Source organism: Lutjanus erythropterus, chromosome 4, assembly GCF_056507025.1.
Source record: "Lutjanus erythropterus isolate fLutEry1 chromosome 4, fLutEry1.hap2, whole genome shotgun sequence".
Lineage (NCBI taxonomy): Eukaryota > Metazoa > Chordata > Actinopteri > Lutjaniformes > Lutjanidae > Lutjanus > Lutjanus erythropterus.
The window spans coordinates 9,533,747-9,547,945 of record NC_139320.1 but is presented as its reverse complement, the minus strand read 5'-3'; the positions used below and the strand labels follow the sequence as shown (position 1 = coordinate 9,547,945).

Below are 14,199 nucleotides of genomic sequence, written 5' to 3'. Positions count from 1 at the left end.
CACTGTCATCTCATGGGAGGAGGGAGCGCAATTCAACACTTAAATGCTCCAAGAAAGCCCAACATTTCTGGAAATTTACTTTTTTGTTTCCAGTACTAACATATTTTCATAATACTTAACACAAAAACTTGCAAACAAACATTTTGTAGTCTTACATTGGACACAAACTCAGGAGCTCCCCTGTAACTTTGAATTCACTAACACCCCAGATGAAAATGGCGAGCTGAGCACTGTCGGTTTTGTCATGATTTCGTCAAACGCAACCAAGTATACAATGAAAACTTAAGCGCTGTCGCATAAATGATCATAAATGTCACTTGATAACTAACACAACAAAAGATTACTGAAAAAATTATTGTGGGCCAGATCATATTTTTGTCATGATGTCACCGGCCGGAGGAAGGGGGAAATGGGACCAGAAATGGCCCCCTGGCCGTCAGTTTGAGACCCCCGCTTTAAACCCCTTTAAGCCCCCAGCATCCTTTGTCACATGTTGCAGAAGTCTATGAGCTGAAATACAAGCAGCTCATCCAAAGCAGAGTAGCTGATTAATCAATTAGTCAATCGAAAGTAAATTAGTCGCAGCTGTTTTGATATTTAACAGTTTCAGTCATTTTCTGTAATAATGTTTGGGCTCCTGAATATGGTGAAACTGTGCTGTATAAATAAAAAGAGCGAACATTTGAGAAAGGTTAGTAAAAAATAAGCAGTATATAAGTATACCTCAGGGTGTCCTGTCTCCCAGGTTTGGAACAACTGACTTTAAGGACAGGGAGTCATTTTACACGAGACATTTACATCAAGTAAATCCTATTCATCTACAGGATTTTATCAATCTATATATATGGTCTGACAGTATTGTTTCATCTCTATTGATACTCCTCACCACAATTTAGTACAAAAAATAAAGTTAAATCGTTTGTTATTACATTTAGCTGCATTTTCTACCAGTTTAGTAGAGTGAGTCCACACTTTGAACCTTTTCCCCGGTCAGCTGTTTATTTACAGGGCTGTTCTTGGACTACTTATCTCTTTTCTACAGATCTTCATCCAACTAAAAAGAATGAGAGGTTATTGTCTTTGTTCCCAGGACTTATTTCTACTGACGGTCTCCAAAGTCTGTACTGAACTGGGAAAGGGGCATTTAGGTATGCTGCTCCCTCAGCTTGGAATCAGTTGCAGAATCACCTAAATCTTTGTGAGCTGGTCTCATTGGACACTTTTAAAGTGTTTCTGAATGACATAAGAATGAAGAAGAACATCTGGCTGTAGATGTTTTGAATGTTGAAGAATGCTTTGATTTTCTTACAGTTTTGCTATTTATTCTTTGTTTTTTAATTCTATATTGTTTTAAGTTTGTCTTATGTAGTTTGTAGTCTGTGTTTCTGTCATTGATCTCTATCCTACATCCTCACTCTGTGTTTGTGCTTCTGTAATACTGAATTTTCCTCCTAGTGATCAATAAAGTTTGTTTTTTTTTATCTTATTTGATCTTATAATAAGGAATAATAATTTAAAGCCATAATCTGCCATCTGGGCTGCAGTCACACTGTTTTACTGTTTTTTATATGTGTTTTTGATCCTGACTGTTCCTTCCAGCCTTTTGGTTCACTGCTTGGCTGGAAAACACATCCTGTTCCAGCTCTGTTTTAAGTCTTATTATTTGTTGTATATGCTGTTATTTTCTGTTACTGTAAAATTACTGTCATACGTAACATGAATTATCTACAGATTACACTAATACTGATGGGGATCATCACACTTTTGAGACTATGGTCTCTGGCCCTCGTACAACAACAACACAACAAAACACCTGAGTGCTGATGTGAACAGGTGAACCCACAAGTTCCATCCCGCTCTCTCCTACAGCCAAGAGAGACATCCTTCACTGTGAACAACAACTTCTGTCCTCCAGTAGGTGATTTAGAGTCCTCCCTCTTTTAAACATCAGTCTACTCTAAACCAAAATCAGTGTTGCTAACTGACATTTAAATCCAAAGGATAATAATTTGATACGCACTGTATATTTGTCTTAGTGTTTTTTGTTTTTTTTTTACATCTGTATAACGTGTGTCATATGTGCACCATGTGTGAATGTGTATGTGCAAACTGAATTTTAGTGTATACTGACAATAAAGCAGTATCATATTGTACTATATATTATTTATAGTTATTTATCTGGTTAAGAAATACTGGTGAAAGTTTACTGTTTCAGTGCCCTTTTGTGCCATTTTGAACAACAACATATAAAATATTGCATAAAAGCATAAAACATCCTTTCTATGTCACAAGTGTTAACCACATTTGAGGGATCATTGCAAAAAAAAAAAAAAATCTGTTTATACACTTAATCTATATTCTGTATATTTGATCCACTGTGAAGAGTACTGGCCTATATATCCATATTAGAATTCTTTTACTCCCTAATATCGCCCAGTGAGTACCAATGTTAATTTGTGGTTGTTACTTGGTCTGAACATCTTAAGATCTCTTTTCACCCTCTTGTCAACCAACTAAAACCTGGTTTCAACATCAATGTGCCGTAAAACACGTCTGTTTTATCATTCCAATAATCTGTTCAGCTGTAGGTTGAGAGAGAGATGATATTGATTAATGTGAAGGTATTTCTCCAAAGTCACATTTCACTGGTGTCGAAATTTGGGTCTACAAAAGACACAACGTCAAAGCATTTTAAAGGGATAGTTCACCCCAAAATGAAAATTCAGTCATTATATACTCCCCCTTGTGCCGACTGAAGGTCAGGTTTATTTTGTTAGTCCTCAAAACTCTGCTGCAGTTTCACAGGAAAACCGTGTTGCAAAATCTCCCAAACAATGTAAGTGAATGGTGCCCAGTTTTCAAACGTTAAAAAAAACAGAAAAAAAAAAACAGAAAATGCCTCCATAATGCTTGTCTGGCATAATTCAAGTCTCTTAAAGTCCTGACATGCCGTTGTCACACCAAACGCACCCAGTTCAGACAGTGTGCATGTGAACGTGGCTCCAAGATAAGGATCGATAGTGAAAATTCAAAAACATGGTGTGAGTAACATTTATTTAGTCGACTTGGCATGTCGGGGCTTTAGGAGACTTGGATTACACCAGACAAACATTATGGAGGCATTTTATGTTTTCATTATTCTGTGTTTTTATGTCTTAAAACTGGTCACCATTCACTTCCATTGCTTGGGAGATTCTACAACACTCCTTTCCTGTGAAAATCCAGCAGTTTTTTGTGCAGCAATAAAAAACTAAACCTGACCTTCAATTGGCATGAGTGTAAATAGATAATAACTGAATTTGCATTTGTGGGTGGACTATCCCTTTAATGATTCATGTAAGAGCTCATAAAAACAAACTATACAGGCTGTGTGCTGCCAACAAGAAGCTTCCAGGACGTCATAACAAAAGTTCTCAATGTAAAATAACACATGTGCATACTGGTTATAGTTTCACCTAATCCGAAGGCATGAACACCAGGATGTATTATAAAGACCAACAAGGAGATACAGGGGATGAGGAGGTTAAATACAGGACTTTCATCCAGACAACCAGGATTCAAGTCCTGTGTGTGGCACCTTTCAACATGATGTAGTTTCTTAGTGATGCTTCAAGGCAAAGACAGGAAACATTATTTACAAACTGTAGCAGACAAAAATGTCACTATTGCACAACAGAGTGAAATATGCTCTAAATGTGAACCTTCAGTCGACGTCTTCTAACAGTCCGTGTAAAAACCTTCACTTTTCAACATATTCTGAATTATTGTTGTCGAGGTGTTTTTGTAAACGTCTTGACAATGGAAAAAAAAAAAAAAAAGCTCTCTCTGTGCACTATCAGCCCTTCTAATATCTACATCAGTAGTGCTGGTAGTAAAAGTATAACAGCTTGTTATTGTAGGTATATTGATGTGATTCTTTCTACAGGATACAAAGTATTAACCCCATCTTTCACCTACATCTCTTGTGCCTCCATCACCACATGTGTCTCTCCCTCTCATTATGCCCATTATGCATAAATACATCCGCCCAGCAGTTTGAAACGTATCACTTTCCTGATGGTCAATACGGCTTGTTCCTGGAGCGCCGTCATCAATCGAGGTATCAATATGGAAATACCACTGTGACCCAGACATTAATCAATGGGCTCCTCGGGGAGGGGAGGGGAGGGCAGGGGCACCTAAAATCATCAATGAGACGGATCGGGCCGCAGTCAGGCTCGGACAGTCCGTATTGATAAGAGCATTTCCACCTGTAGCGGCTGGCCGGAGCGGAGAGACAGGCCGCATCTGAATTCAATACCCGCCGCCGCAGCTGCGAGCTCGAAGCCCAGAAAGACACGGTTGAGCGGAGATACGTGCCTCGACTCATCATAAGACCAGTCTCTTTTCCTCCATACATGTCCCCCTCCTCCTCCTCCTCCTCCTCCTCCTCCTCCTCTCTGACTGTCTACCTCTGAACTTTTTTTTCTTTTTGGTCATGCCTCTAATACAGAGCAACAATGACTTCAAATTAACTTCTTTGTCTTTATTCCGCGGTTTATACCTCCTCCTCCTCCTCCTCCTCCTCTTTCCTCCGTGCACACACACTCTCTGGAGTTTAGTCAAACCTATTTCCTCCTCCAACTTCAAACTGAGAGGGGAACAAGTGCAGCTCGACATCAATGAGAAAAGTCTTCAGATGCTCGTCTCAGGCATTCATTCATCTCACCGTGAGCGCGGGATTAAAACGTCGTCTCGCTGTTGACATCCAAACCTTGACCCAATCAATTAGGTCCATGCTCCGCCGTTTGCCTCCTCTACCCGGATACAGCGGAGAGAGCAATGCTTGATGGGTAGTGTGTGGGACAAGTCGGCCTCCTAGTGGCGGGTTCATGTACGCACAACAGAGGACGCAGCCAAAAGCCCTGTGGAGAAACATTTGTATTAAAGAAAAAAGGGAGTATTGGATAGTTGTGATTTAGTTAAATGGCTCACTGAGCATTATGGAGCTGTATTAACTTGTTTCACTTTACAAATGGTTCAAATTCTCCTCATACTCATGACTAATGCTGGCATGACCTGTAAAAAAATAAAATAAAATAATCATGAAATTTAATGTAATCAAATATTCTTTTCTCCTTAACTTGATGTAAATATAAGGTAGAAGTGGGACATGGTAAAATGTTTCCCCTCATTTTCCCTCACAGACTACTTGAAATACACCAATCATATCTTGATGCGTGAAACATGTACAATACTTAGCCTATTAATACAATTTACATATTTTCACTAATACGTACAAAACTATAATGTTAAATTGAGTGAGACATTCACTCACTGTATCTCAAATAAAAGCACACCTCAGAGTAATCACATTACCACTGCAGTATCTTATAATATTACTTAAGATTTTTTTATATATGATTAAAATTCTCTTGGCTGTCCAGCATCATGAGCACTGAAAGCAAATGACTGGCCAGTTATTCTAGTGTTAACTAGGTTTTAATTATTTGAATGTACGTAAATGTAATTTTGCATTTAAATTTAGTGAAGTACGTTTATTTTCTGATACAGAAGTATGTCAACACAAACAAGCAAGGTGCTTCCATTGAATGTCATGTGCCTTGTGTGCTAGCTAGCAATGTCTGTATTAACATACTTTGTTCATGTCCATTTTTAACCAGTGACCTAGAAATAAAATTGATGTAAGTTTAGCTTTATAGGCAGCTAACCCTTACACAACAGAGGAAAAATACTGAACAATAAAAAAGTAACTTTCATACCTTTAAATCAGTTTTTTGTTGGAAAAAAATCCAAGGTGAAACGATTCTGTTTCCAGAGGCAGAGAGAGAATCCTGCTGAGCATGTGCAAAGTTACTGTCATCAGTCCAGCTTGTTTCTTTTCAAAGTTCTTCCAATCTGAAGTCTTTTGACTTTTAGTGATGCATTAAATGAATGTGCTGTTCAGAGTTCAATCAGCTTATTAAATTAAGTTTATAGGAAAATAATCAGCATATTAGCTGACTCCACAGCATGCATTTACTGTTTGAAGAAAGTGTTTAGGCCTTTGATAAAAAAAAACAAAAAAAAACTTGCTGTATGTCTAATGTACTTCAAGATAAGTCATCATTGTTTGTTTTCATGATAATGAAAATTTCACTGTGAGCTGATGAAGATTGTTGAATTCAGTCTTTTAATAAAAATAAATTAATTAAATTACAATAAATAATAAAATCAATTTCAGATATTTTGTTTTTGTCCGAATGGTGGAAGGAAGTAGCTCCAACAGGAGCAGCTGCAGCGGTAAGTTTTCTGTGTGAAATGAAGTACTGACTTTTCAAACTGAGAAAATGTAAAAGGAAATTTGTATCTAATGTTCATCAGTGTGACTGAAGAGTTATTGATTCAACTTCTTTTCTTGAGCTTATTGAACATATTTTCTCAAGTACAATTGAATCAGTATCAAGTTTGTTTGTATTGAGTCATTACTAAATTACCTAAACTGAGTGGTTTCATTTGCACATTGGCCAGTTGAGCAATGTTGACGATCCCCATATTTGACTTACAATCAAATCCCACATCGGTCTCTCCCTCATGACACTTCTTAAAGGTTAGAGTTCAAGGGTCGTGTGTCCTGTGTGCACACGGGCCTGCCCTTTTCATTCCCAATCAGCCGCTCTCCCTCGCTCTCCTATTTTTTCTTCCTGTGCCAGAATGGAGAGATGCACCACAAAGGTCATGGACATGGATTTCCTTTGGTTTGACTCAATGAAAAGGTCAGATGAGGGCACCATGAAATGGCAGTCAGGCCTTCACATCGCCCTCACAGGGACCAGAGTCCTTACATCACCCTGAAATGGCACAGCCCCAGCCCCGGTGGGGACGCTCTCACCGGAACCAGGATGCTCCCATGGGCCCCCCTGACCTCGTCTGGGCCCCCTGTGACTTTAGTGTCCCTTCAACAGTGTGCAGAGAGAACAGAGCAACAATCTGTTGTGGAACAAAACTTTTCAGAACACTGTGGAGGAATTTAATGTGCACGTGTCTTTCTATGACTGTAAAGATTTCATTCAAAAGATTATGGAAATTGCTCTTTACCCAGTTTTCACGTACAGTGTGTCCTTCATCCCTGATGAAGGCTTGTATGCTGAAATGAGTTTTTTTAAGGTCTGGCCATGTTGTGACAATAGAAGTATTCTACATATTTTAAAGGAGGGTGCCCTGCAGTTTTTGTGATTTTTAAGGAAAAACAGGTCACAACCAGTAAATGTTCTACTGCTGATGAGGGCCTGCAAGAGAACATCTCCTTGTTTTATGGTGTGACAAGCCAATAAGGTTGGGAACCACTGATGTAGACCATTACCTGCTCTGACTGCACAGCACTTCTGAAATTGGTTTTGGAAATTTGTATAAAGGTTTCCTCACATTAAAAGTTATCAGTGCTTTTATTTGAAGCCAATAAACAACAATGTATGAGTTTTTTCTAGATGTTGTTTGAGAACAAAAGAAAAGTCTAAACTCAAGGTCCTCTTACTGGCTTTTCCAGAGTGTTTGCATTCATTACACGGGTTCAACATGAAATGTTGACTAAATTTCTTGACCCTAGATATGAGGAGGAGAACTTTTCAGTTTCATCGGATTAACATGAAATATTAAATGTCTTAAAATGTTAAAAATGATTTCTTAAAACAATTCCAAGTACAGTTACACATGCTTGCGTTAGATCACTGCCTAATTCACACATGAATGTGCGTGAATATTTTTATGTCAGGACAAAACTGTTAATATTTATAAATTACACATCTCTGTGTTAATCTGTGTAACACAGTCACTGTGTTAATGTCCTTAACACACTAATGTGCTACAATTAGCATCACATGTGTTGTCCCAAATTCAACTCATTGATGAGCAGGAATTTAATACAGTTTGTGTTGATATCAATAGTTTCTTGACAGGAGTGTAACTGCAGACAGTGTCCCCGGACATTCACCTTCAGACTTGATCAGGATTTCTTTATCCATTCCACATGTCATGAATAATTCTGCATAACAAAGAAACAAGAAGCAGACGTTTTACAAGATTTGATTTATTAACTATGATACAGATCACATAAGGCCTTGCTGTATACACCATTCCCATTGAGACAAATTACCATAACTCAGCAAATAATGACAGTTGTTTTGTTGGATGTTATTTTTTCACTTTACAGTACTTCATTTTTTCTTTTTTTATCATTTTCTTTTTCCTCCCATTATTTCTTAATATTTTTTTTATCATCTCTTAAATAGTGAGAGTGGTGGAGCCCTCTTCCTTGCTTGGGAAGAAATCATGCACTATACTGGGCTGGTCTCTCAATCGTTCACAAAGAAATTGTTAAAAAAAAAAAAAAAAATGCTTTGTATTTTTTTAATTATTAAAATAAAACATAAAAAGAAACTTTTTTTTCTATCACCACTGACTAAAGGGCAAAATGTTAGACCCCCTAACATACCAATAAACAACCATTTGAATATAGTTCTGCTTGTTTCTCATTTTAACTTAACAGACATCTGTCACCATTGTTGCAAAAAAAAGAAAAAAGAAAAAGAAAAGCAATGCAGCCACATATTATCGCTGAGCCAAAGTCACATTTTTAATTCAATTGTTCTTCTAAACTGTCACTTTGCTTCCCGTCTCTCCCTCGACCCTTTTTTCCACAGTCTTTGGCTGCCTCACAGTCAGTTCAGTATTAACACATTGATATACACAGGGAACGCCACTGGCCGGCGTTCACACACAAGTACCAGTGGTCACCCCTCCTTCCTCCCTCCCTCCATCTCCCAAATAATGATCCCATTCACCCGTTCGCTGTCTGTCTTCCCTCCCTCAATCTCTCCCCCATCTCTCTCACACTTTCTCTGAGGATCAGTGTGTGTAATCTGGACGAGCTAACAGGGTTACACAGCGGGGTAATGACCGCGAGGAGAGACGCATTCCTCTCCTTCACGTTTGTTTGGATCACGCTGGTGTCTGGCCGTCTGCCAAGCACAGCTTGCTAGCATGTTAGCGCAAACCCACCCACCCAAACACACTCTCTTAATTCCTGCATCACACACACACACACACACACACACACGCACACACACAAGGTAAATAGGTAGCGTAGACTGATAAAAGCTCCTTTAAGAGTTCAGTGATTGGTTAAAAGGGTTTTGTTTTTGCCTTTTGGGTGGAGAGGACATTCTGGAGGAGACATGCGGAGATACAATTCAGTGTCAAACAGAATAAGTGACCTTGGTGAGCATCTGCTTAACATTAACACGCATAAGTTCATATGCGCACACTCTTTCTCGTGCACACACACACACTTACACGCTTCAAAAAGCTGCTTCGATCAGGGCTCAGCAGTTCTCCTCGAGCCCCATCTCGCTGGTTTCTACGGTAACAGCAGGCTGGGCCGAGGAATTCTGTGATGCTCCACTCCAGTCATGCAGACGGATGAATGGACTGTCTGTTCTGTCTGCTGTCTCTCCTGCACCCAACCGTCTCTCTTGGACAGGGAATGACTAGGGGATGTGGTGGCACAACAGTGACAGTGGGGGGAGTCGGGTGTAGTGGTTACACTCTCGGAAATCATATTTTAAGTCCACTTGAGTTTCCTTTCCAGAGGCCTGGGCAGTGGTTACCAATTATTTTTGAAAATAAAAAGCCTCCCACCTTGCTTCCAGCTCTTACTTTCTGGCCTGTAATGCTACATTGTGCCACAATCTTCTAAATCTCCATTTCATACCACTCAAATATGGTGTCTGGGAAGTGGCATGCACTCCTTTACAAAAGGCTGAGTGCTTTGGTGAAGTGGAAACTGACAACAAAAGACAGAGACGTGATTTTATGCACTGCATGTCTAATCAACTGCAATCAGAGCCTGAATCTATATAATCTCAGTTGATTTGTACCAGATTTAAAACTGCTGCTGCTCTTTTATTTACATTTCATGAGCTCTAAAGTTTATTTTACCTGACATACAATGATGAAAAATCTTGACAATTGCACCTGACGCTACAAAAACCACAGTAGGGAAAATGGTGCTACGCCCATGCAGTAGTGGAGGTAAGGTCTATGGCTGCGATACCCATTTCTTCCTCTAGATGTCAGTGGTGTGCTCCCAGAGAAAAGAGAGGACAGGGTGGACTGACAATAAAGTGAATGGTGGCTGTCATGTCATGTCATGGCAGCTCCAATTTAAAATGTGCCTTCAAAGTGCTCCGAAAAGTGCTTTTTGAACAAGGTCCTCACTGTGAAAACTGCAGCGCTGACTCGCTTGTGAAACCACCTCAGCGTGAAAGAAGCAACATGACAGGTGAAGGTCCAACCCTGGAATTATTCCCACTATCTGCCTAATACAGGGAAATTCAGGTAACACAAAAAAGCATGGATACATGCGCACACGGACGAGACAGACAGTCACACGGACGCTGACACACAAGGCCTCTCAATGAGTGATTGGCCTGGGTTTTCTCTGTGTTATCCCAACATTTCTTTTTTTATCAAATAAAGAACAGAATAAAAAAGGCATGAGGACAGTGGGATTGTGAGCATAGAATCAAGATTTGGACCAATTAAAATATCCACTTTTTAAGATGCTTTCTTCATCTGTTTATAAAGATGGGGTTGAAGTTCAAACCAAGAGAGAGAGCAAACAGGAGACTAGTGGGAGGAGCCTTCCCAGAATGCCAAGGGGTGTGAGAGCCCCCATAATCCTTTGCTCCAATTTGCTGCCTAGCAGATCTGGTCGGTTGAGATTTTTTTTTTCTCTTCTGTGCTTGGCATACTGCCTCGACTGAAACTGAATGTGTGTGTGTGTGTGTGTGTGTGTGTGTGTGTGTGTGTGTGTGTGTGTGTGTGTGTGTGTGTGTGTGTGTGTTTGATAGATAGGAATGCGTAAGTCGTGGAGGACAGAACATCCTGTCGGGTGAGTAGTAACACGTGTTTTTCTTGCTTGAGTCCTCTCTGTACAGTGGTGAAATAAACAAACACACGCTAAGGACAACGGGCTCTCTGCTCCACATTGCCTCCAGGTAGGTGCAGCAGGTGGGTCGGTGCAAAATTCCCAGCACAGTTCGAAGCCACAGGACTGAGGAGGATGGTTGTCGGAGGCACACTGGCCACTGGGTGTTTGCGTCAAGTGTGTGTCTGCTTGTGTATGTGGTGAAGCAATCCCAACATCAAGTTCACATTCCCTCCATGCACTTAACTTCTGAGTCCCTCCCTGAGTCCCTTTAACAGTTACTGGCACCATCTCGCTCTTCAATAGTGTGTTTTTGTGTGTAGGTTCTCTATAAGGCAAGGAGGGCAGGTCTACATGAAGTGAGACTGAGAAACAAAGGGATAAAATGGCAAGGAGGGAGAAAGATCATACTGCCAGTTCAGATGCTCTTCTTCCACTTTTCTGCCTTGTGTGTGTCCGTTTTTCTAAAAGTGATGGAGGCTCAAACGCCCCCTTCTTCTTCTCCCAAATGTGTAGGTTTCTCCCTGTACATACTGCATCTCACTCAATCTCTCCCAACTTCTCTTCTTTCTACCTTCTGTTCTCAATTTATCTTCATCCATTCCTTCCCAAACTTCAAAATCTCTTATTCCGAACCCTTAAATCTCTCTGAATCTTCGTTTTTTTTCCCTCTTTCCCTTGATCCCTGGTTCACAGCGTGTGTTGTTCCGTAGGAGGGTGGTGGGGGTGCAGGGAGGGCGGCAGCAGGGCTGGGATTGGGGACTGTGGAGTAGGAGGTGGGGAGTGGGGCGGGGACTGGTGTTGTTGTTGTTGCTGATGGTGGTGGTGGTGGTGGTGGTGGTGGATAGGAGGGCCATAGTGCGGGATGACGGGAGGGGTGGCGGGGAGGACATAGGGAGTCGGGGACGGAGTCGGCGAGGACGAGTAGCCTCCGGCCATGCAGGAGTAGGCTGAGGTTCCTCCCCCAGAGGAGAGCGTGGAGGTGGGGGAGCCAGGAAGGCCGTCGGCAAGCGGCTGATTGTAGAAGAAGTATGCGCACTGGTGGATGAAGCTCTCGATGATTGTCTGGTAGGTGCGGGTGGCGGTCAGGGCGTCCATGGTGGTGAAGTCTGGTCTCATCAGTGTGGGCCAGAAACAGATGGACAGGTTCTCACTGGTCATCAGGTTCAACTTGTTGTTCTGGCTCACCCTGTGGAACAAACAAAGAAACAAAATAAAATTAATCAGTGGTCACAAATCACTACCTCTTCAAGAGAAAATTTAAAAGAAGACTGGGTCAAATGATGTACTGCTGATGAAAAGCTGATGTCTCCTGATCACATATGCTGATTATATTATGCAAGATTTTTGCTCCTAATATGACATAAAATAGGCAACATAAACAGCAGGGGTCTCTTTTTTCAAAAATGGTGAGATAGAAGAGTCGACTCATGTATACGGTTTACTGCAGGGCTGCAACTAACGATTATTTTCATTATTGATTCATTTTTCAAGGTGGGTAGGAAGGAGGAGTGCACACTAATATTGGAGAGGTGCTGATCATGAAGAAGTGCTGGTGTGGAAGCAGACAGTTGCACACTCATAGCCACAATGCCAAAAATATTTGAATAATTTACCAACATTTTGACATGATAGTCTATACCCTGAAGAAGACGGTTACATCAAAAGGATGGTAAATCATTAAAATATTTTTAAGGCATTGCAGCTACCGGTGTACCAATGGGAAAGTCATTCCTTTTGCAGGAATCTGTTATTTGTTATATAACTGTTGTGTGTGTTGTCATGAGCTTGCTGATTGCAAATATCTCATGTCACTCTTTCCTTCCAAGCAGGTAGGAGCACCTATGCAAGCTGCAAAACTTGAGCAAAGCATGAAGCCATATCTCGAGCCAGTATGGGGTTTGTCCATTCGTGGCTACAGTAGATACATGGCAGTGCACCATGGCAGACTGTGTTAGAGAGATATAAACGGCTCATTCTAAGGTAACGAAAACACAGCCATTCTTATTTTCACTTTTTACACCAATGAAACCTTACTTGGAAATATTACATTTAATTTCTGTAATATCCACTTTAATCTTCAGACACTGGACCTTTAAATTTTGACCTGATCATGGAGGAAGAGTCAGGCCAGTCAGTAGGCTTCATCCCCTGGGGAACTTCAATGTTTGTGCAGAATTTCACATCAATAGATTTTATAGTTGTTGAAATATTTCAGTCTAGACCAAACTAAGTGGTGGACTGACAGACCAACCAACATAATCAGTCCTAGAACAATGCACTAATGTTCTTAAAAAATTTTAGGCTATCGTTTAAGATATCAGATGCTAATGTGCCCTTCGTGTCTGCACATACCCAATTCATACTTCTGTCATGAAAGCACTACTATAAACTTTACTATAGTTAATCTATACCGATGGTTTTCAGCCTTCTTTGGCTTGAGACCCCATCAGCTGAAGCAATATCTTCTTGTGAACCATTATTAAAGGTTATGGCCATAGTGTAGATGTGAGTTGTGAGCCCTTCAATCAAAGAGTGAGCTATCCATTTTTGATCCTTCTTGCCTCATAAAGGAGGTAAAAGTATCAGTAACACTTAAACCCTAACTATACATTAAAAATTACATAATAGACCGAATAACACTTAATGACAAGAGCCATAAACATTCATAAAGACATTCATAAACACTTTCAAATAACGTGTTACCAAAGTATCTTTAACAATAAAAAACCCTTCAGATTTATCTCAGAACCTCTTTAGGGTCCTGATCCAGGGGTTGGGAACCACTGATCTATGTTAGAATTTGAATTTAGACTACGAGTCTTTCTGGCACTCTTGGAGCATGGTGGTCAATTTGTCATGCTTAAGCTGACAGAACTGCTAATACATAAACAAACTGTAACATCCATTATGAAATAGAGAGTAAATAGCCACTGTGTTAACACATGACTCAACCTGAGTAAAACCTCTATTCTGTCAGTGTGCTGTTGCGGTGATGTCACCACAGGGTCACTTGACTGGGTGACCAGCGGTGTAGTCAGCACGGCTGTCAGAGGCCGTCTCTGACCCCGTCACTCACTCACTTGTTCAAGTGGCTGATGACATATTTGAAGACCTCGTAATTCTCCTTGGGGAAGCGGCGCAGAATGTCCTTCATCGTCTGGAAGCGCTGCTCCCTATCGTTGATCTCTGAATGGTGGCAGAGAGAGACGAGAGGTTAGAGGAGGAAAGTG

At 40.6% G+C, this 14,199-nt stretch overlaps 1 protein-coding gene across 1 annotated transcript in view; it reads right to left on the bottom strand.

Moving 5' to 3' along the window:
* Positions 1 to 10,031: 10,031 nt before the first annotated feature.
* arhgap35a (Rho GTPase activating protein 35a) overlaps positions 10,032 to 14,199 on the bottom strand; it is a 94,451-nt gene continuing 90,283 nt past the window's right edge. The window contains exons 6-7 of the mRNA XM_084716909.1: positions 14,050 to 14,155; positions 10,032 to 12,155 (exon numbers count right to left, since the gene is read on the bottom strand). Coding sequence (XP_084573035.1) covers positions 11,657 to 12,155; positions 14,050 to 14,155 — 605 coding nt within the window. The 3' untranslated portion in view covers positions 10,032 to 11,656. The remainder of the gene's footprint in view (positions 12,156 to 14,049; positions 14,156 to 14,199) is intronic.